Here is a 25593-nt window from a genome sequence, read left to right as displayed (position 1 = left end):
TCCATATACTTGATATTAAATTTCTATTACATTTAAACACAAAATAAGTAAAAATTGTTCTATTCAAATGTTTTTTCATTTGTTTGGGAAAGATGCATAATTATGAGAATATGTTAAATCTGTTGTTTTTTTCAGTTCCAATCTTTAATAGTTTTTTTCAATTGATTTTTGAACACATACACTGATACCATACATGTCCGCAAAAAGCATTATTAAGTGCAAAACAAACAACTTCTTTTGAATTTATATTGTCTTATAAGTTATGTTTTTGACAAATAACTTAATGTAAATATTATGCATAACTTTGGTGTTAAAAGTGAAGAAACAAAAATGGTATTATTTAAATTATTTCATTGCAATGGTAGTAAATGCTTTACACAACACAAACATTGTCTATTTATGTTTCTTATTTATTTGTACAAGTTAATGGATTTAAAACATTAAAGAAATACATTTACTTATAATAATAAAGACAGTATACCTTATTCTAATATTTCCCAACAAAAAATGGTATAAAATAACTGAATGTAAAAAAATGAAAAAAATCGCAGCATTGCTTTTACAATATAAGATAAAATAAAGTGGGTTTTGCAATGTTAACAGCATTATTATAAAACTTTAAATGGTATAATGGACATTACAGTATGTACAAAAACACAGTATAGAGTTTAACGAAATGTGTTCAAGTATATTGGAAAAAAAAATTGATTGCTCATAGTTTTCTGTCAATCTGTGTGACCACCTATAAAGAAAAAAGGTTCTAAATAACTTCAAATGACATAACAATTTTATTTGAACATATCAATCAAACTGCATTTAATGTGTCCATAATTATGGTTTATAGGAAACAAAAAAAAATAATCTTAAAATCAGTAATTAATATTTCAGACAGTAATGATTAACAATGACCTTAGTTAAAATTTGACAGTTCTTCTTCATGGCAACTGCATTTATTATAATAAAATTAAAGATTTTGAATGTTGATAATACCATATATAAAACAAAATGAAATGATTTTGTATTGTCCCCATGGTTTGTTTTCTAAAATTTCTTTGTAAAAAAACTAAAAACTCAGAAAAAATGATTGTAAAGCATACAGCAACAACAAAGTTTTGCCATCACTATGATATTAATATGATTGATTACCGATGAAATCTGATAACAAACAAGAGCACCGCATATCTGGTGCCAGGCTGGGCTGTGAAAGCTTGTCAGAATTTTATAGAGGTCACAGTGACATTGACCTATAACCTAGTGACCCAAAATGGGTGTGGCGTTTAGAACTCATCAAAGTGCATCTACATATGAAGTTTCAAAGTTGAAGGTGGAAGCACTTTGATTTTAGAGCCAAATGTTAAGGTTTTAGCACATTGCCTACAGCGGACGGGTGGACGTTGGACAACTAGCTGGCTATGACAATAGCTCGGGTTTTCTCTCTCCGAAAACAGCTTCGCTAAAAATATAACTTTGAGCATCTTACAACTGTAACTTACCAAAAACAAATCTCATTGGTTTAAAAGTCATAGTGTTTTGACAGTTTTTGTATAAAATGACACATTTGGTACATTTCAATACATGTATTCAGTAAATTTACTCCAACAGTGAAAACTTTTCAAACCTACTTTAAAATTAGCCATTATTAATATTCAGATAACTTAAGTTTAAATAGTTACAATAACCATTGCGCACATGAGTTAGCCAAGTGTGTGAGCCTTGAGATTTACTTCCAGTTAATAATTGCAGCGCTTAAACAACTGAAGCTTGATTGGTCATTGTTGGCCCCGTACTACTAAAAAGTACCCGGGGTACTCTTAAGTACACTTCAATGTACCCTGGGTACAGAGTTTTATTCCTGCCTAAAATCTGATGTCATCAAACGCACTTCCGAATACGAAACAAAATCCTCTTTGAACAAAACCTAACTCAATATGCTTTTTTGAGTACGAGTTTCGATAATATCATCGCGGAGGCCATTCACAAAATGTAAACAGAAACATTATTAATTTGAAAAAGAGCCAACAACAGCAGATTTAGCCTAAGTATTCCTGGGTATGTTTAAGTATATTTTCTGTACCCAGGGTATATTGTAGCATACATAAGAGTACCCAGGGAACTTTCAAGTAGTACCATAGCTGACAAAGACCAATCTAACTCAACTGAGCTAACATGTCGACAGGTTGTATCTCACAGTCTCTACAGTATATTTTATTTTACGCAGTTTTGACAAAATGATATATGCATGATATTATTTCCAAAGAAATGGATATTGATGCAGAACTTCTGCTTAAACTGTAAACGTGCCAAATTCAACAATCAAGTGACAACCGTATACACATTTATTAGAAGCGCTGTTGACATATCAATTAAAATTGTATACAGTAATCTACGTTTTTGTAAATAGTTGCATTAATATTATATTGCAGTGTCAATGAATGACAATTATACAGTAATCTGTGCTAAAATTAATTGAATTAATATGAGCACAGACTACTGTATAATTGTCATTCATTGACACAGCAGTAAAATATAAATGCAACTATTTACAAAAACGTAGATTATACAATTATAATACATAATTCTTACAGAAAAAGTATACTTTTACCCATGTTTACAATGAATCAATTCTACCACTCAGCAAACGTCACATTCGTTGAGTTCAACTTGGCGTCTTGTGATGGATAAAGCCTTGTTCAAAACGAAAGTTGAATGAATTGTCAAAAGGAAAATCTAACAAATAATAACAACAATCGATTCGAACATGTAAAATTTCCTCTTTTAGCAAAACTCCAATCCACAATCGTACACAATAGATCCTGCACAATCAACGCAGGATTTCAGGTACAGTATCTTCCCATGTCCTACCAAGATCTTAATATAGATAAAGGTTTAAATTAACTAAAATGATGTTGCGCTCGTATATTTCGTAGTCTACGTTTGGTTCTCCGAAATATCGGTGCATACGCCGCCATATTTACGCTAAATTACTGAGTTACGTGAGCCTTTGAGCACACGTTACTCTACGTGCAAAAATACGGTAAACGTAACTTTACGAAGTTTATAGAAACGCTACTAACTGATTGTTTTGCACTTACGCATGATTTTTGAACGTACGTAGTTTTAAGAAACGGTCCCCAGGTCACTAGTGGGCAAGATTGTTTAACAGTTTTTAAAAGCTGTCTGGTGGCGGTTGTGCTCGGATCTCTACACAAGGAAAGAAGGGGCAAACTTACCTTTGATGATTGTAATCACCTATATCAGTAGCTTTTTCCCATATTATTCATCATCTGTTTCTATTCGATCTAACCTCTCTTTGAACCAATGTTTCATAGCATTTGATCGTGTCACAGCATGCGGATTACATACTGGACAAGCTATAGCATTTTTGTACTTGAACTGTTTGACTATGAACAACCCTTCATTGTGCAAGGACACCTTCATGTCTGGGCACTGAATGCACTCTTCAAATACCGAAGAAGATTGATGAACAAAGTCTTTCAAACTTTTCTTAAGTTTGCGTCGAACCTCTTGAAACAGCCAGATGAATTTGTCTAACTTCTCATTTTCTGAGCAACAAACTATCCTTGCATAGATAATGTAATCCATATACCATATTCTCAATGTATAGATATCATTAAGAGTAAATATAGCCAAACCGTTGAATAAACAATATCGGCCACGTTCCTGACTAATAGGCCAAGCACGAATGCACACTGCAACAAGCCTGTGGAAGAAAGAGGGGGGCAAAAACTTTCCGCAAAACACAAAAGCTAAAACTGGTGTTTGGGGTTTATCAGGTGGTGAAGTAAAGTCGTGAAGTGGCGGTGGTGCCCTGCTCAGTAGACAAGGAACGATGTGGAAATCTAACGGGATTCCAGTTATACCCTCTTCACTTGTTAACGGCTTGGCTATAACATTTAGATATTCCATGTAATTTATAACAGAACTCCGGTATTCATGTATGTAGGGAGGACTGTTTTTCATAACTTCGTCCAGAACATTTGGTTTGAGAATAGCATATTTTTTATATTCTTCCCAATCTTTCAAAACAGTGGCTTCGATTTTCTGATTATGCGGTATAAAACATTTGAAAGCTTCAATGATCCATTGAGGAGCAAGAACAACAATATCCTTAAGTTTGCCCGAGTTGAAAAAAATGATATTGCCTTGTTTGTGCTGCAATTCAAGAAACGAGGTAAGCTCTTCTTTACCCAGTGGGTGTATGTTTTCAAGATCTTCTTTTTCAACATCCTTTATTTTAACTATCTGCCGCTTTTCATCTCTCATTTTGTCCAATGTTTGTTCCATGTGAATCCATCGAACTGGATATTCTTCGTCCCAGTAATCTTGCTTTGCAGCCAAACTTATAATTTCTTTTCGTAACTCTACAAAAGCAGAATCCTTTGGAGACAAATTATTTACAAGAAATCTTTTCTTATTAATGTGATTAAAGATTGGTGAGTATTTATCAAAGCTACATAAAGCATTGTCAAAATACAAATTCATATTGTTCTCTTTTTCTTCAGCACTCCCCTTCATTTTGTCTTTCCGCGTGCCAACTAAAATAACAGTTGGCTTTATAGCCCTTTCTCCAGATTGACAATCACTGTTCATGTGAATTGCATTAAGCCAAAATTTAAAAATATCCAAATAGGTACAACTATCCACCAAACCACACCAAATTCCAAGTCCATCTGATTTACTTACAATATCTTTCAAACTTCTTGTCATGTCCATCACTACTACATATATAGACCTCTCATTCAGAAAGAACTGATGTGTTGAATAGTACAGAGTCTGACCTGCAAAATCCCATACAGACACAGTAATCTCATTTTTTGTTTCATCAAGCGAAGCCTTGCTCTTTTCTGAATTTTCACTAGTAGTTTCAAGCATTTTCTTGGCAAACTTAATTCCATGTTGTAAAATTTCATCTTCTTTATGCAAGGTCATTCTTTCTTTGAACGTTTGTAATGGCTCAGTTTGTGATTGACTTTCATGATCTTCAGTAGATGTGACCCTTTCAGCAAGCAAATCATGACTGCTAGAAGTTTCATAATTAGCTGAAGTTTCTGAAAGCGTGTTCCTAGAAATCTGGTTGTTGTTACAAACGACTTTTTGAATGCGACCTCCAAACTTGACCCCTTTTAATTCTGTATCTAAGCACCAATCACCATCTGTCATCAACTTACACCTATGTATAGCGATACCTTCTGTGCTGAGTGTTTTTGTATTATTTTTTTTTTGGCGAAATTCCCAAATCAAATTGTTCACCAAAGACGTTTTTCCCACACCAAACAATCCTACAACCATCAGGCGAATATTATTGACTTTTTCTTTACCGTGTTCAAGAGCTTTATAAAAGAGTGTAATTGCTTTATCATCCAACTGTTGAACATCCTTTGGTAACTTATCTGAAAGCATAAAACGTTGGATAATAATTACATTAAAGAGTTATCAAGTTTGCAAAAATGGCATGTTACAAGTGCAACATGGTTAGACTGGCTAGCTCAGATGATATATAGATGGTTAATAAATTAGAAGATCGCAGGTTCAATTCCCTGCCCCAAAAATAAATTGTAACCTAAAATTGTTTCTAAGGCCCCCCATGCCCTACCTCAGATTTAAATAGAGCAGTTGTCATTTACTGGCATAAGTATATGCACTAAGTACAAGTAAACCTACACATCCAGAACAAGAGGGCCATGATGGTCCCGTATTGCTCCACTGCTGAAAAAAAAGCTAAAACAAATATTCTCTGCATGTGCAAATACTTAAATATAGGCCCAATTTAAGCACATGTACACTTTTGTGACCCCCTGGGCTGGGTCAAATTTAACCCCAGGAGCATAATTTAAGCAAACTTTGTAGAGGACTACCATATCTCACTACATAGAAAATGTGGAAGCCCTAGGTCCTAGAGTTAAGAAGGAGAATACTTTAAAGTTTTCACAAATTAAGCAAGATATAAGCATATATAATGTTCAATTTTGTGACCCGCGGGTCAGGGTCAAATTTGACCCAAAGGGCATAATTTGAGCAAACTTGGTAGAGGACTATAAGATGTTACTGCATACTAAATTTGGTAGCCATAGTCCGAATGGTTTTCGACAAGAAGATTTTTTAAGATTTCACAAAATAGGTGCTTTATAAGCGTTCATTCAATTTTGTGACCCTCGGGGCAGGGTCAAAGTCGACCCCAGAGGCATTTTTGATTAAATTTGGTTGAGGTTTATTAGATGTCACTACATACCAAATTTGGTAGCCCTTGGCCCAATGGCTATGGACAAGTAGATTTTTAAAGTTTTCACAAATTAGGCCCCATATAAGCGTATGTTCAGTTTTGTGACCCCCGGGCAGGGTCAAATTTGACCCAAGGGGCATAATTTGAACAAACTTTGTAGAAAACTATTAGATGTCACTTCATACCAAATTTGGTAGCCCTGTGCCTTATGGTTAAGGACAAGCAGATATAAAAGTTTCCATAAAAATAGGCACTATATAAGCATATAATCGATTTTATGGCCCCCAGGGCAGGGTCAAATTTGACCCCTGGGGCATAATTTGAACAAACAAAGTAGAGGACTATACATTTGACAAACTAAGTAGAGGACTATACAATTTCACTACATACCAAATTGTGTAGCCCTAATGGCTATGGACAAGATTTTTTTTTAAGTTTTCACAAAATAGGCATTATATAAGTTCATTTGTTCAATTTTGTGACCCCGGGGCAGGGTCAAATTTGACCCCAGGGATAAAATTTGAACAAATTTGGTAGAGGACTATTAGATGTCACTACATACCAAATTTGTAAGCCCTATCCCGGATAGTTATGGACGAGCAGTTTTGTAAAGTTTTCACAAAATAGGCCTTATATAAGCATATGTTCAATTTTGTGACCCCCGGGGCAGTGTCAAATTTGACCCCAGGGGCATAATATGAACAAACTTGGTAGAGGACTATTAGATGTCACTACATACCAAATTTGGTAGCCCTAGGCCCAATGGTTATGGACAAGAAGTTTTAAGTTTTCACAAAATAAGCCCTTTATAAGCATATATTCAATTTTGTGACCCCGGGGCAGTTTCAAATTTGACCCAAGGGGCATAATTTGAACAAACTAAGAAGAGAACTATTAGATGTCACTACATACCAAATTTGGTAGCTCTATGCCATACAGTTATTGACAGAAAGACTTTTAAAGTTTTCCCACAATAGGCCTTATATAAGCATATGTTCAGTTTTGTGACCCTCGGGCAGGGTCAAACTTGACCCCAAGGGCATAATTTGAACAAACTTGTTAGAGGACTATAAGATGTTACTGCATACCAAATTTGGTAGCCCTAGGCTCAATGGTTATGGACAAAAAGATGTTTAAACTATTCACAAAATAAGCCCTTTTTAAGCATATATTCATTTTTTTTACCCCCCCCCGGGGCAGTTTCAAATTTGACCCCTGGGGCATAATTTGAACAAACTAAGAAGAGAACTATTACATGTCACTAAATACCAAATTTGGTAGCCCTATGCCATACAGTTATGGACAAGAAATTTTTAGTTTTCTCAAAAAAGGCCTTATATAAGCATATGTTCAATTGTGTGACCCTCGGGGCAGGGTCAAACTTGACCCCAGAGGCATAATTTGAACAAACTTGGTAGAGGACTATAAGATGTCACTACATACCAAATTTGGTAGCCCAAGGCCCAATGGATATGGACAAGAGATTTTTAAAGTTTTCACAAAATGAGCACTTTATAAGCATCTATTCAATTATGTGACCCCCTGGGCAGTTTCAAATTTGACCCCACGGGCATTATTTGAACAAACTAAGAAGAGAACTATTACATGTCACTAAATACCAAATTTGGTAGCCCTATGCCATACGGTTATGGACAAAAAGATTTTTAAATTTTTCACAAGAAGGCCTTATATAAGCATATGTTCAATTTTGTGACCCTCGGGGCAGGTTCAAACTTGAACCCAGGGGCATAATTTGAACAAACTTGGTAGAGGACTATAAGATGCCACTACATACCAAATTTGGAAGCCCTAGGCCCAATGGTTATGGACGAAAAGTTTTGTAAAGTTTTCACAAAATAGACCCTATATAAGCATATGTTCAGTTTTGTGACCCCCGGGGCAGGGTCAAATTTGATCCCAGGGGCATAATTTGAACAAATTTGAAAGAGGTTCACGCCAGGAACATTCCTAAAAAATTTCATTAGAATTGGACCAGTAGTTTACTAGATGTTTAAAGGAAAAGTTAACGCAAGGACGCACGCATGACAGACACAGGACCATGACATAAGCCCGCTGGCCTTTGGCCAGTGGAGCTAAAAATTGTGAGTTTGACGGTCAAATGTACGACAGACAAAAGGTCGTCTCAAAAGCTCAACAAGATGAGCACGTTTTGCTTAAGTGAGCTAAACATGGACTAAAAATGTGAATTCTAGAGTGTTAACAAGATTTTACTATAGCCATATGAGGAAAACTGCCCCACCCCCTGGCAGCCATGTTTTTTTTACAAACCGTTATCATTTTAAAACTCAGGTGAAATATCATAAGAAAAAATGTTCCGAGCAGGTTTCAGATTTGACAATAAATATCACTTCTAGAGTGTTAACAAGAGTTTACGAAAGCCATTTCAGGAAAACTCCCCCACCCCTGTCTGCCATGTTTTTCAACAGACCACAACCATTTTCAAACGCAAACAAGCTATCATAAGAACAAATGTTCTGACTAAGTCTCATGGAGATAGGATTATAAATGTGTATTCTAGAGTATTTACAATATTTTAATAAAGCAAAAGAGAGTTAACTGCTCAGCCCCATGTCCAAATCCTTTTTTTAACAGACTGGCACCATTTTCAAACACTGAGATATTATTGAGAAAAAATGTTTTTCATTAAGATTGGACTAAAAATTCTACTTCTAAAGTGTAAAGAAGCTTTTTCACGAATTTGACCTAGTGACATAGTTTTGACCTCAAATGACCCAGTTTCAAACTCAACCAATATTGGGACAAAACTTGTTAACAAGGTTTCATTAAAGCCATATAAGGAAAACTGCCAGCCTCCTGGCACACATGTTTTATATCATCAGAACAAAATATATTCAGACCAAGTTTCATGAAGATAGGAATGAATGTGGCCTCTAGAGCGTAAACAAAGCAAATGTCGACGAAAGACGACGAACAAATGGCAATCACAAAAGCTCATCTTGAGTATATTGTGTCCAGGTAAGCTAAAATATGATGTGAATGTTCTTTTTGTGGCCATCTACCAAAATAATGGAAACAAGAGCCATGTTAGCATGGCCATCCCCGCCGACATGTGTTTGCTTGTATGAGAACATTTGTTTAAGAGAAGAATAATATTTGTAAAACATGGACCCTGTGTCATCGATTTATACTTCAAGGACTAAATAGTTATATAGTGTTGGAGTTATGCTGTAGAGAATAAAATATATGAAAATGAAAGAAAGGGAGGTAATTAAAAAAGAAAACTATAAACAGTTACTGTTCTTGATCAATGTAATTTTCCTTAAACTCATCTATTCATGTTACAGTGAATACTTCAGTGTTCAAATTAAAACATTATTGTAAAAAAAATTATAAAGGGAGATGTTTATCCCTTCAGTAGATTTAGAGTAAATCCCTTCAGTAGATTTAGAGTTATGCTCCGGTCAAAACGAATACAAATTTACTATGAAATTAAATAAAGGGAGATAATTCAAAAACTACGACCGATAGAGCTATGATTTATATTCACTGCATTTTTCCTAGTTACCATCTGTTTATATTTCTTGTTTCAAGTAAATCCCTTTAGTAGATTTAGAGTTATGCTCCGAACAAAAATTTACTTTCAAATCAAATAAAGGGAAATAATTCAGAAACTAAGGTAGATAAAGTTAAGGTTTTTAGTCACTGCCTTTCTTCTTCTTGCCATCTGTTTATATTTCAAGTTTCCAGTAAATCCCTTCAGCAGATATAGTTATGCTCCGGACAAAAATTTACTTTGAAATTATATAAAGGGAGATAATTAAACAAGAGGGTCTGAAAGGCCCAGAGTCGCTTACCTAAGATTCAAAGGAACTGACCTGTTCTATGCAGCCCAAGATGTCATAAGAACAAAATGTTCTTACCAACTTTCATGACTAGTGAACAACTGGCAGCCACGTTTTTTACAGACCAGAACCATTTTCATACACATCCATGTTATTTGTGGGTTCTGGTTAGATTTTTTTTTTTTAGAGAGTTATGGCCCTTTGAAATTTTTAAGTTGCTAAACCATCCATCGTATTATTTTGTCCAAAGTTATGCACCTCAAGACGTTTCCTTTTATCTGATTATATAGTGCAATATTGTGACAAAAAAACAACCTTTGGGGAGCATCACCTGTCTCCGGCGGTTTCTTGTTTAACACTGTTGAAGCTTCTTCTAAAGTTATGATGCCTTTAATTGAAATGGACTCATTTTGGTTTAATTATGGACAGTCTCCTCTTGGTAGTGAAGCTCCCATAAATGTCATTGAATTCCGGTCATTAGTTGCTGAGAAATAGCCCAGACAAGAATTGCACTATATGTACAGTTAATGGAAAATTTCAAAGGGCCATAAATCTGTGAAAAATTATCCGACCAAAACCGGCTGATAATATGCACATCTCCTTTTGGTAGTGAAGCTTCCCATAAAGTTTAATTGAATTCCGGTCATTAGTTGCTGAGAAATAGCCCGGGCAATAATTGCACTATATGTACAGTTAATGGAAAATTTCAAAGGGCCATAACTCTGTGAAAAATCATCCGACCAGAACCGGCTGATAATATGCACATCTCCTTTTGGTAGTGAAGCTTCCCATTAAGTTTCATTGAATTCCGGTCATTAGTTGCTGAGAAATAGCCCGGACAAGAATTGCACTATATGTACAGTTAATGGAACATTTCAAAGGGCCATAACTCTGTGAAAAATCATCCGACCAAAACCAGCTGATAATATGCACATGTCCTCTTGGTAGTGAAGCTTCTCATAAAGTGTCATTGAAATCCGGTCATTAGTTGCTGAGAAATAGCCCAGACAAGAATTGCACTCTATGTACAGTTAATGGAACATTTCAAAAGGCCATAACTCTAAGAAAAATCATCCGACCAGAACCCGCTGATAATATGCACATCTCTTGGTAGTGAAGCTTCCCATAAAGTTTCATTGAATTCTGGTCATTAGTTGCTGAGAAATAGCCCGGACAAAAATTGTGCACTGACAGACAGACAGACGCACACACACGCACGCACGCACGCACGCACACACACACACACACACACACACACACACACACACACACACACACACACACGCACGCACGCACACACACACACACGCACGGACAGACGAAGCGGCGACTATATGCTCTCCCCAAAATAAATTTTGGGAGAGCATAAAACTATGTCAAATAATAAAAGCCCAGGCAGTTCTGGCTTCAATGCAGATTTTTACAAGATGTTTTGGAAAAGAATTGGTACTTTTGTTGTCAGATCCTTAAATGAAGCTTTGAATTGTGGAAGTTTATCTATTACACAAACACAAGATATCATCACCTGTATTCCAAAAGGTGATAAATCTAAGCTGTTTATACAGAATTGGCGCCCAATTAATCTTTTTAATACTGTTTATGAAATTGCCTCTGGAGTAATAGCTAACAGATTTAAACTATTCATAGATAAGTTAATTCATAATGACAACACTGTTGTCATTAAAGGAAGATACATAGGGGAAAATACAAGGTTAATTTATGGTTTACTTCTCCTAATAGACTTCGAAAAGGCGTTCGATTCTTTGTCATGGTCCTTTGTACAAAATACACTATCTTTTTTTAATTTCGGTCCAGCCATAAAGCGTTGGTTCCATGTTTTATATAAAGACTCTAAATCAGCTGTTTCTCAGTACGGCTACTTATCTAACTTTTTCCCTATTGAAAGGGGCTGCAGACAAGGAGATTCTCTCTCATGTTATATTTTTATCCTCTGCGCTGAAGTTTTGTCACTTGTATTGAAAGATTACAAAAATATAAAAGGTATAACAATACATGGAATTGTCCCAATTTGCGGACGATACTACAATTTTATAAGACGGTACTGAACAATCATTAAATGAAACTCGACCTTACTGCTATACAGGATTTTTCAAATATATCAGGTCTTAATGTAAATTTTGATAAAACAAATGTATGGATTGGAAAAAAAACACAAATATAGTTGTTACACCATAAAAACAAAATGGAAACTAAAATGGATGCAACACAGCTTTAAAATGTTAAGAAAACATTTCCATGTTGACCTGTCAAAAATGGTTAAAATCAAGTATGATGAAAAAATTGTCAAAATGGAAAAACTGAAAAAACTGGAAAAGAAGAATTTAACACCAATCGGACAGATTGTAATTGTGAAAACACTTATTGTTTCATTATTCAATCACTTGTTCATATCTTTGCCTAACCCACATACTATTTTAAATTCAATAAAATCTTCTATTATGAACATTATTTGGGACGGGCCATGTAAAATTAAGTTTTCAACGATAGTAAAGGAATATAATGGAGAATTAAAAATAATAAATTTGGATGCTTTTATTCCAGCATTGAAACTAACATGGCTTCAAAAAATTCAATCCTTCAAGGAAAATTGGATAGAAATTTCAAAGCTCTATTTTGATACATATAAACTCTTTAATTGCAGCTATCATTATGCTTTGAATACATCTTACAGAATTTCTAACCCTTTTTGGGAAGATGTTTTAAAAAGCTTCTCATTATATTGTGGTAAATTAGAAGTAAACACAGAAGATTTTTTGTATTATCCACTTTTTTATAATCCAAATATATTGATAGGAAATATTTTTTTTCTTTAAATCTTGATTTGAGGCTTGAATTCATTGTATAGGTGATATATTCAAAAATGGAACCTTTATCTCTCTTGGTGAATTAAATAGAATGTACAATTTGAACATTAATTTCATTCATTACGCAGGAGTGACAAGACCAATTGATAAATTTATGAAAAAATATTGTTAATCTTGCTCTACCCAGCAAATTATTAAACCATTTTTGCCCCAATTATTTTAACTTGTACTGAAAAACAAACCCGGTGCAAAAAGACTATACACCATTCTAAATAAAAATAATCAACAGCCATCAGTTAAAGCAAAATGGTGGACACAACTCAATACTACTCTTAATGAAAAAGAATGGCAATGTTTATTTGAGCTACCCTTTTTAATAACTAGTGAAGTAAAGGTTCAGTGGTTCCAATATAGGTTAATTCACAGGATGTTGGGAACAAATAGTCTTTTGAATAAAATAAAAATTACTGATGGCCCATTATGTTCATTTTGCAAACAAAGTGATGAAAATTTAGAACATTTATTCTGGGAGTGTCAGATTTCTAAAGCAATTATTGATGAAATGTTAACAGAACAATCTTTTCATTTCATTAACATGACCATCTTTCTACTAGGATATTCAAGTAAGGCTGCTAAAGCCTTAAATAATGTTATTCTGTTTTAACTGAATGTTATACCTGTACAAGTGTAAAATGAATAAATGCATTCCAAGCATAACAGGAGCAAAGATATACACTAAGTATGAGTATGATAACTTGAGAAAAATATCTATTTCACAAAATAAGTTAAGACTCCTTTGAAAGTGAGTGGGAACAGTTTAATGCTATGTTCTTACAACTTAGAATTTAAATTTGACGATTGTTTTAGATTAAAGCACTGTTTACAAATACTATTTAAAGTTAACCGCTATTCAAATAAAATGTAAGACCTATGTATTATATACTATAATTATATGCAACTATTATTGCTTCTCTGTGCCTTTCTCATATGTCATTACAATGTACACATTCTTTTTTGTCTTTTCACAATGAACGATGTTGTTTTTTTATTTTTATGTACTTTGTGATATATAACTATATGTACCTACTTTTGCTTCTCTATGCTATTTCCATCCGTTATAACAGTGTACACATTCTTTGTTGTTCGTTTAAACTGGAAGATATTGTTTTTTTTCCTTTATGTACTTTGTACATATTTTTCTTTCTTTCCAACACACAACTTCATAGACTAGTAATTGTAAAGTTTTCACTAACTTATATGTTTTGTCTGTTGTTGACTACTACTTTACATAACATAAGATACGAGTTGGTTGCATTATATGCTTGTTTTTTTTTGTTATGTGTGGTATTGCAAATCATTATTGTTACAATTTATATTGTATATGTTCTTGTTTGCAATTGGAAATAAAATGTGTTGGAAAAAAAATCCTTTGTTTATTTAAGCAAATAATATAACATTTTCTTTCCCTTTTATTCTTGCACAAATTTTCTTGTTAATAATTTAAGCATAGACATCGGGTTTAAAGCTGTGAACTATTTTGTTAGGATTGAAAAGAAACCTTTAGACGAGTTTGTGAACATTTTCACAGAGAAATTGTATAAAAAAAGACCAGAAAAAAGTAACTTTTCTTACTAAAAACAGTAATGTCATTAGCAAATTTAATATCAATAATTAATAACTGCAATAAACACGTCTCAAACTTAAAAGAAATTATTTTGTAAGCTTATTAGAGAGGAGTAAAAGCCAATGTTTACATGGACACTTGAGTTAAAGCCAAAGGTATACATTATATATAATGCATTGAATACAGTAATGTGAATACAAGCCAAAGGTAAACATTAATACATTGAATTCAATACGGTCCGTCAACCGCTAGTGACAAAAAAAGAAAATCCTAAAATACCGTTTTTTTACAATTATAAGTTTATATTGATTAAAATATCACGACTAGCATATTACATTACTTGAAAAAGTTCATATTTTCAGAATAATCGGTAATAAATTTCGCGATGTGAAATCAAAAGCACATTGAGAAAATAAGCGACATAACGATATACACACTATAAATAATGCAAGTAGATTGATCATTTATATATATAAAATATATATAATTCACTACACATGCACAATTTGCATTCCTGGGTTAACCACGTGACGGTGATGATCAATCTACTTGCGTTAATTATAGTTAACTGGTAGTTACCTGGTAGACTGGTATTTTACCTATACCCAGTAAAATTTAGAGCTTTGTCACTGACGAGACATATACCCCCACATGCTGCATTGACACAGAATAGTTTGCATGCTGTCTTCACAAAACAAGAGATGATAATATATGGCGATTTTTAAAAATTATTATGACATTAACATTTATGGCCATTTTGACCTTTGAACTCTTGAATTCTTTCGCATGACAAGCCGTCAAATGACAATAATTAATGTACAGAGTCATTTTAAAATCTCACAATGAATGACATAGTTATGGCCCGGAGAAGCTCATTTATGGCCATTATTGACTTTTGAACTCCAAGTGTGACCTTGATTTTTGAGGTATTGACATAATTCTATTGCATGACACACTGTCCAATGATTGTGAACAAATACACCGTGTAATGTTAAAATCTCACAATGAATAACATAGTTATGGCCCGGACAAGATCATTTATGGCCATTTTTGACCTTTGAACTCAAAGTGTGACCTTGACCTTGTAGATATCGACGTTATTATTTGGCAGGACACATTGTCCAACGATTGTACAATTGTTCCGATTAATTTTAAAATCTCACAATGAATGACATAGTTAAGGCCCGGACAAGATCATTTATGGCCATTTTCGACCTTTGAATTCAAAGTGTGACCTTGACCTTGGAGATATTGACGTTATTCTTTCAAGCGACACACCGTCCAATGACAGTGGACAAATGTGTCAAATGACTTTAGAATCTCACAATTAACGACATTAGTTATGGCCCGGTCAAGCTTATTTATGGCCATGTTTAACATATGAACTCAGAGTGAGACATTGACCTTGGAGATGTAGACGTTATTCTTTTGCTCGACACACCGTTCAATGATGGTTAACAAATGTGCCAAATGATTTTAAAATATCACAATGAACGACATAGTTATAATTAAGCTTGTTCCGACCGCCCCCCGCCTTCACGCCAATCTAATACTGTGAAACCATTATTATTCGTCCGACATTAATTTTCGCCTTTTTCGTCCTTCGACCGATGGACGAATTCAAGATCCTAACGAACAATCATGTCCCATATTTGAAACAAATAAGACTGAATTACCGTAGGCATGAGGCATTTAAATCCAGCGTAATCCACGCATATACACAGGGCTCGAAATTACCACTCGCACACTCGCAAAATGCGAGAAAAAAAGATTGCAGGGTAAGTTAAAAGCCACTAGTATTTTTTGCAAATAAAGAAATAGTGAAAAAAAACGAGTTATATTGCTTACTGCGTTCGACGGCGTGAACGCTAAACCGTAGGTGAATTTTTTGAACGTCCGAATACCCATATGCGGAAGCGCGCACCTTGTTTGTTGACTGGTATACTTATAATACAGATACACAGATGGTATTGATACACAGAACATGAAACAGTCGACTATTCACACTCAAGTTAAATCCGGTTTTGACACAAAGGGGTGTTCATTATACAGTGTACTGACAACTGACATTTCCTGTAAAACAACGCGAATGTAATAAGGCTGTATCGAATAAGTCGACTTCGTTTAGGTATAATAGTGTTGATTAGCGCTAATTGTTAACAACTTTATTACCCATTGTGTGTATTGTGTTTTTCAGGGGTGTTGCAGATTATACAGCCTCCACGCGGCGAATTCGGATTAAAGACAATACTATTAAACGCAATTAAAATATGACGATGTGTGATCAACACCTGACTGAAATATATTCTGCGCTTTGTTACAAATTAATAAAGAACATTTTGATTTGTTTTTGGTTGTTTGGTTTTAACTGCATCTACTATTTTTGTACATATACATACAAACCCGTACCTTTGTTTTTTTTTTATAACATAAACATTTTTTGTATAGATTTAATACTGTTGTTTATCAATAAATGCAGCGTTCCATTCAGAAAAAATCTTAACACACTTGATCCTCTTTCGTATAATAGAACAAGTTTGATAACTGCATTGACCAAATTTTAATGAAACTAAGGTCATTCAGACTAAATACCATACTTATGAAAAATGCACAAATGTTAATTTTGTTTTATTTGTGAAAATGTATTTTTATTCAGCGAACACAAAACAAACAACAGCATACAATAGTGTTTAGCTCATCAAAACATGTTCAGTTACACACATGTGCTTGTTTAAACGAGTCCAGCTTTCTTTAAGCCTGCAATGATCAAATCCCCGCGTCCTTCCATCTTGGAATGTGTGGAGATCAGCCATTCCGCGTGTATTGGCTTCAGCGTTGACGTTTTAATGTCTACGTTTGCAACAGTGGTGACGTCACCATCCTTGTCACCAAGCATTTTGGCCACCTGGTTGCTATACCAGTCGTGGAAGCATCCTTTAAGGCTCTGTTTGTACTCGAAATTCACGCTGAGGTCGAGAGGCTGAAGGCGATCCGTGCACGAAGCCGGAACAAACAACAGAGTGATGTTGTTGTCTTTAAGCTTTTTCAAAAGCGCTGGGCTCTGATGTGCCTTGAAAATGTCAAACAATGCGATGGCTCGCTGATTGCATTGTGACAATGGCAGGGAGTCCCGAACACTGGACACGTACGGTAGAATGATCTTGTCCACGTACCGCAGCATGCTGTCTTCCGTGCTCCAATGAGTCTCTGTGAATGTCCAGTCCCACCCGTCGGGAGAGCAGACACCCTTTGGGAGACAGCGTTCGGTCTTTCCTGCGTAGATGACCTGCGGTGGCAATAAGCAGCCACTCTTAGTGACAGCCAAGAGAACCGTAATCTGCCGTTTGTCGTCCAGACCGGTTATCGATACTTGCGCAGTACCTTTCTCTTCCATGGTCCATTCTCCCCCTGGCACCAAGTGGCAACCTGTTTGATCCCAGTTAATGAAGAGGGAGTCGGGGACGTTCTCTTCATTTACGACCTTGTTCACCTTGGCCAGGAACTCTTCTTGAATGGACTGGAAGTCTGTCGGCAGAAACTTGGTGGCCTTGGTCCCCTTCCGCTTTACAAACCCCATACGACGGAGAACCGACCGAGCTGAGGATTTTTTAATTGTGATATGGCCGCCAAACCGCTGAAGTTTGTTCCCAGCGTTTTTGAGTACGATGCCCTCTGCAGCGGCGGTAAATGTACGCACATTTACAACACCGCCTTGAACTCTTACTTGCCGGATGTAGTCTTGCAACACAATGTCATACTCTCCTAGTAGAGTCGGTGCGCCACGTGGAGATCGTGCCAGTGTCGTTGTGTCACAACCGAGCTGTTTTTTCACCTTTACGTTCTGGTCTCTCATGCTTCGTACTGTGCTTTTGCTGACATTATGGGCTAGGTCTGCGGAAAAATGCCTGGATGCCTTTGCTACGCCATTATCGATAGCATAGCGAGCAATCTTGGCACGGATTTCGTCGTCATAATTAAAGTACTCGCCCCGCTTTCTTTTCCGTGATTCTGTTACAAGAACCTTTTCTACAGCATCGTTAGCAGCCTGAGTTGTGACTGCTTCTTTTTGTGATGCAGAATTAGCAGGATCGATAGACCTGGGACAGACGGTGAACGGGTAGGTGCAGGACCTGTTTTTAGCCACATTAACAGTGACATTTCAGACAAATTACAGTACTTAAAATGATCAAATATTTTCGATGCAAAACGCTTGAAACTTTAATGAAATATGACCAAAATAATTTGCTAACGCTAATTATAACCCAAAGTGTTCGCACCTTCTCTAATTGGCGCCGATAAAGGTAAGATTGTTATCAGTTTGACCGTGATAGTAATGGAAAAAGACTAATTGGCAATTGGCTTCGTTGTTTAAAACACTCATTAACGCTTATTCAGTCCCACTTATCCGCTAATCATAACAAAGAACGTGTCAATGACATAAAGTAATAAGGGACAGTTACTATCACCTAAAATAACAGACTTGTTAATTGGCATATGCCAAATAAGGCCCACCTCCTGCAAGTGACTACCAAGTGTCACCTCTCTTTCCCCAGCACGATTTTTTCGCAACCGCGTATTACATGTATTACAAACAAATCGGACGTTGTTTTTTTTCCAAAACCAGAAATGGACGAATTTAAGAGCGGACGAAATAGTCATTTTTATGAAAAGGGCGACATTTTGTGCCGACGAAAATAAATGGTTTCACAGTAACCAGTTTTTTCGTTCGGAAAACCTTGTTAATAAACTAATAATTGTGAAAAAAATACGGTATTTAAGAACTTTTCTTTTTTCGAAAATAGCGTTTGACGGTCCCTTTTATGTATACCGCGTCTAATTAGATTGATGGACGAACGCGAGTTGGGGAAGGACTGGGGTTTATCCCCAAGGGTTTCAGTGTCCTGACCTGAGGTTGGTGTATCCAGGCTGTCCTGTGTAGCTCCCTGAAAAAACAAGGGAGATAAGTATACAGAAAATATACCTCCCTGAAAAAAACTAGGGAGATAAGTATATAGAAAATATACCTCCCTAAAAAGCAAGGAAGATTAGTATGTAGCAATATACCCACCTGCAAAAAGTAGCAAATATCTAACAGCAAAAACAACATAGAAAAAGATAGAGCGAATTCAGATTTCATTCTTCCGAGAAAAAAAATTAGCATCGTGTATATATAGAAATTCAATATTTCCAGAAAAATGTGTGTATTTCATAGTTTAATTCCAGGTCACGCTGGGTTTTCAATACTGCATATATGGAGAGACCTGATGTCATCAAAACACATTTTTCAAGTAAAATTCATTTTAATTAATGAATACTTACCTGCTATCATTAGCTATTTCCTCCGAAGGTGGGTTAATTATCCGAAATTTTCTGGAGCCGACACCTACATGCCCGCGATTTAGACTAACCCGGAACATAATGTAACATGGTTAGCTAAACCAGTGTCACCAATAATCAATCTTCTTCTAATAAAAAATAATTTACTACAAGAGCGGGATGGGAGTTGGGACTCACTGATAGCAGGTAAGTATTTAGTAATTTAAATGAATTTTGCTTGAAAAATTTGTTTTAATGTCATAAATACGTAACCGGCCAGCATTAGCTAAATTTGCAGCTGCGACGTTAAGGTTCGCGTATAGCTCCCAATCACAGCAGAATCCATATTCAGGGTTATCAGCTATTCTTCGTTAGTACGGTATTGACTTTGACTTCTCGGATAAGCGTAAGTCTGTCTATGTCGTAGAAGACACTACCCTTTGTGCAACCACAAGGGGGCCCAACAAATACAAGTTGTCTTGTGTGCACTCCAGAGAACGAAGATAAAAGGCAGAGAAGGTGGTCGGATTTCTCCAGAAAGCATCTTGGAGCACGTCAGAGAGAGGGGTGTGATTAATATACGCCCACGAAGCCGAGAGAGCTGGTAATTCATGCGGTATGATCTTAAAAAAGTATGAATCCCTAGATGAGAGAGAAGAGTAAGCCTTTCTTATAGTCGAGGCTACCCAAAGAGAAATTGAAGCCGCAGACACATCGCCCCCCCCTTCTCTTGTAAGGGAATGAAGAGTCTCTTGTGAGAACCTCGAATGGACTTAACCCTGCCGAGGTAGAACTTCAAAGCCCTGACTGGGCAGAGGAGTCTATCTTCATCTTCATGTCCACAAATTCTAAAAAGACTTGGGAACTTGAAGGGTTTAGAAGCCATAGAGGGGAATTTATTTTTAGCAAGGAATCCTGGCTGACACAACAATGTGACGGAGCCATCGGAGGAAAACAAAGATGGCCATCTTAGACAGAAATAGCATGAATTTCACTACTCCGTTTGGATGAAGCCATATTAAGAAGGAAAACGGTCTTCCAGGTTAGGAACTGTAAATAAGCCTGATCAAGGGGTTCATAGGGAGCCTTAGCAAGCGACCAAAGAACGCAAGCCAAATTCAATTAAGGGGTAAGGGAATGAGAAACAGTGCGGTGAAGTGCCATTGCTCGGATCAGTTTCGAAATGGCTGGATCAGCACAGACTTGTGATGACTTACGAAAAGCCAAGGTATGCCAAATCATAGATCTGTATCCTTTGAGGAGCTAAGAGAAAGTTTCTTATCATCAAAGAGGTAGATGAGAAAATCCACTATGTGTCTAGCAGAAGGATAGAGGGGATCAATTTGCCCTCAAATACACCAGTCAGAGAAGAGCTTCCAGCGAGAATCGTAGACTGTTCTGGTTGATATTCTCCTTGCAGAGGCAACGAGGGTTGAAGCCCTAACAAACAAGAGTACCGCCTTGCGGGTGCAGACCGCTCATCTATTTTTCTTGTAAAAGGTGAAGGGACCTATCTCAATTTCAATCACAAAAGAGGGAGGGGTGGAGTGGAGAGGGTGTATAGTGTGGGGGTGTGGTCATTTAGTACATTATCTTCCAAAAATGAAAAAAAAATGCCCAAAAACACGTTAAAAAAAACTACAAAAACTTTTTTTTTTTGGGGGGGAGGGAGGGGGGGGGGGTTGGGGCGGGTTTTAGTGTGAGGGTGTGGTGGTCATTTATTAGATGATCTTAAAAAAAATATGAAGGGGGGGATTCGGGGGGGGATGGTTTGGGTGGAGTCCATTGTGGTATGTCAAGTAAGTGTTGTTTTGTCAAAGTATCAATCAATTCTAATCATAAATAAAGAAGTTATGGCAATTTTAGCAAAATTTAATTATTTGACCTTGAGAGTCAGGGTCATTCAAAGGTCAAGGTAAAATTCAACTTGCCAGGTAAAGTACCCTCATGATACCATGAAAGTATTTGAAGTTTGAAAGCAATAGCTTTGAAACTTTAGAAGTAAAGTGGATCTAAACACAAAATTTAACCATATATTCAAAGTTATTAAGTCAAAAAAGGGCCATAAGTCCGTAATAATGACAACCAGAGTTATGCAACTTGTCCTTTACTGTCCCCTTTTGATAGTTTGCGAGTGTCACAAGTATTAAAGCAATATCTATGATACTTTAGGGGTAAAGTGGACCAAAACACAAAACTTAACCAAATTTTCAATTTTCTAAGTATAAGGGCCCATAATTCCGTCAAAATGCCAGTCAGAATTACATAACTTTGCCTGCACAGTCCCCTTATGATAGTTAGTAAGTGTTGCAAGTATGAAAGCAATAGCTGTGATACTTTAGGAATAAAGTGGACCTAAACACAAAACGTAACCAAATTTTCAATTTTCTAAGTATAAAAAGGGCACATAATTATGTCGAAATGCCAGTCAGAGTTACATAACTTTGCCTGCACAGTCCCCTTATGATAGTAAGTAAGTGTTGCAAGTATGAACGCAATAGCTTTGATACTTTAGGAATAAAATGAACCTAAACACAAAACTTAACCAAAATTTTCAATTTTCTAAGTATAAAAAGGGCACATAATTCTGTCAAAATGCACGCCAGAGTTATCTTACTTTGCCTGCCCAGTCCCCTCATAATAGTAAGTAATTGTACCAAGTTTGAATGCAATAGCATTGATTCTTTATGAGAAAAGTGGACCTAAACGCTAAACTTAACCGGACGCCGACGCCAAGGTGATGAAAATAGCTCATAATTTATTTTCAAAAAATAGATGAGCTAAAAAAACGTAATTTTCACCAAGATTAAGGGCAATGGATGGAGGATAGGCGTAAGCGTCCAGTTGGTCCCAAGCGAACAAAAGCGCGTCTACTGCCCATGCTGCTGGATCGTAAACTGAACTCACGTACAGAGGAATCTCAAAAAAGGGAATCTGCTGTGAAAGGAGCATTTTTAGGAGAGTTCACATCTGCTTTCAACAGGAAATTCAGGGAGGATGGGACGAGGTCTTACCGGATACTTAGCATCTCGGACATTGAAGATGCAGCATTATGTGATAACAAGATATGTTTGTGAAACACAATGTCCCCCTATATGACGTTTGACCTTGTAGGATGACCTTGACCTTGACCCTTCACCACTCAAAATGTGCAGCTCCATGAGATACACATGCATTTCAAATATAAAATTGCTATATTCAATATTGCAGAAGTGACATTACATGAGCAATTTTGACCCATATATTTGACCTTGAAGGATGACCTTGACCTTTCACCACTAAAAATGTGCAGCTCCATGAGATACACATGCATGCCAAATATGAAGTTGCTATCTTCAATATTGCAAAAGTATTCATAAAATTAGCGATTTGGGCCACATATATTTGACCTCTGACCTTGAATGATGACCTTGACCTTTCACCACTCAAAATGTGCAGTTCCATAAGATACACATTCATGCCAAATATCAAGTTGCTATCTTCAATATTGCAAAAGTACTCATAAAATGAGTGATTTTGGTCAAATATATTTGACATCTGACCTTGAAGGATGACATTGACGTTGACCTTTCACCACTCAAATTGTGTAGCTCCATGAGATACACATGCATGCCAAATATCAAGTTGCTATCTTGAATATTGAAATACTGCAAAAGTATACATTAAATGAGCGATTTTGACCCATATTTTTGACCTTTGACCTTGAAGGATGACCTTGACCTTGACCTTTCACCACTAAAAATGTGCAGCTCCATGAGATACATATGCATGCCAAATATCAAGTTCCTATCTTCAATATTGCAAAAGTTATTGCAAATGTTAAAGTTGGCGCAAACCAACCAACAGACCAACCAACAGACCAACAGACAAACAGACAGGGCAAAAAGAATATGTCCCCCACTACTATAGTGGGGGACATAAAAAATTGCGTCGTCCGCGAAAGATGAATTAATAAGGCACGGAGTTCCTCTGGAACTGATTCCGACCGCTCCCAAGCCATATCCAAGGCTGTGGCCGCCATGAGTTTTAGCTGGTTAGCGAGACCTATGGATCAGCGCTCTCTCAGTTCCAATGCTCCAACATGGAGAAAGAACTGAGATCGGGCTAGAAGCAACCGGCATAGTAAGCGAAAGCTTTCCGATGTCACGATCCAGACCCGGCAGTTTGGAAAGGTCCAAACCGGTGGTCGGGTCGGCTACCAGGGACTTGTAGCTTTTACCGCCTTCAAGAGGTTTTTGCTCAGCCAGGTCCTTAGAGGCTTTCCATGGCGATGAAAAATGCTTATTTGTGGATTCCAGTGACTCGAAGACAGACATTGTTGTCGAGGCTATTGGAAGGAAAAGGTCAACGCGAGAAGTTGCCTAGCTTAACCTGTTGGGCTCCCATCTGCTGGCCACCCGTTCCGTGACGGTGACGGTATAGCCTGTAGCCGACAGGGAAGGGCGGGGGTAAAAGTCATCATCTAGAGTCTCGAACTTAGGTTCATAGACATGATAAAAAGAGGCCAAATAGTAATGTTCAGCCTCAACGTTAGCCTCCGAGCCCGCTTCAGCCGAACCATCTACACGACCAGTGGTCTGCTTGTAGCCAGCGGAGACAGAAGTTGGAATACCTGAGGGGGGTATTTCCTGACCTTCTAGCATCAATGGGTCATCTGCCGGCACAAGAATGGAAAGAGCTAGGGAGGAAGGTCGCCCAGACACCAAGTTAGCGGACTGACTTTTGAAACAAGCGGTCGCCGGCAGAGGATACGTAGTGACGGGCACAAAGTGTCCTGATGACTATTCAATCCATAATGTATTTGGATTCAATGGGGTAGCAGCCGGGGGTATACGTCTAGGCAACGTAGAAGACACCCGTGAGGATGAAAAATTAGCCGTAGTGGCGTGGTGAACCCTTGACCCTGACGCCTGAGAGTTAAATAAACTTGTGTTCGTAGGCAAAATAGGCCCAGTGGCTGTAGAAGCGGCTGAAACATGTGTTGAGGTAAATTTGGAGACCGACACACCTGGAAGGGAGTCCTGAGATTCTGTCAAGGAACCAGAGGGCAGCCGCCAATAGGACTGGGGGGTCCGAGAGTACTTATGTGAGGAGGGGCGATGTCCCTTATCCCTGCGATGCCGAAACACTGTTCGGCGACGCTGTGAATGAGGTCTCCTGGAGTAGCGTCTCCCCGAACGTTTGCGTGATCGCTTTCGAAAGGATCGATGCCGAGACTCGGAGAAGGAGAGCGTGCCCGATGTCCATTTCGGTAGTGATGAGGGCTCGTCGAAGCAGACGATGAGTGCTTCGACAACGAGTCCGAGGAGGAGGAATGACCGGAGACATCAGACAATATACGTCTGCGTCTGTTGCTTAGGGTAGGAACGCGACTGCGCCTACGTGTGTGAAGCGCTGACAACGTCATGTCAACGTCTAGCCGGATGTTGTAATCCAGTTAAACAGAGCGTGACACATGTGCAGCGCCTCCCTCCCTCAAGGAAGAAGTTGCATGACCAGTGACATGGCCAGGCAAACCGGAAAAACCGGTGGTAGCGCCATACACAAGATGACAGATGACCAGACCGGCAACAGTATTCCCGGTGACCATACTGGTCATAAGCTGACCGGTGACCGGACAGGTCATAGACTGACCAGTGACCGGACCGGTCACAAGCTGACCATGACCGGACCAAGGCTGACCGCTGACCGGTCAAAGGCTGACCGCTCGCCGGACTGGTCATCAAATGACAAGTGACCGGATCGGTAAACGAATGACCGGTG

The 25593-nt window shown here is 37.3% G+C and overlaps 1 protein-coding gene across 1 annotated transcript in view; it reads right to left on the bottom strand.

Annotated features, from left to right (window-relative positions):
- Positions 1–2607: 2607 nt before the first annotated feature.
- LOC127856445 (uncharacterized) overlaps positions 2608–25593 on the bottom strand; it is a 123180-nt gene continuing 100194 nt past the window's right edge. The window contains exons 13-14 of the mRNA XM_052392652.1: positions 19421–19457; positions 2608–5411 (exon numbers count right to left, since the gene is read on the bottom strand). Coding sequence (XP_052248612.1) covers positions 3274–5411; positions 19421–19457 — 2175 coding nt within the window. The 3' untranslated portion in view covers positions 2608–3273. The remainder of the gene's footprint in view (positions 5412–19420; positions 19458–25593) is intronic.

Source organism: Dreissena polymorpha, chromosome 13, assembly GCF_020536995.1.
Source record: "Dreissena polymorpha isolate Duluth1 chromosome 13, UMN_Dpol_1.0, whole genome shotgun sequence".
In the NCBI taxonomy this organism is placed as follows: Eukaryota; Metazoa; Mollusca; class Bivalvia; order Myida; family Dreissenidae; genus Dreissena; species Dreissena polymorpha.
Note: the sequence above shows the minus strand (reverse complement) of the source record. Positions and strands in the feature narration are given on the sequence as shown.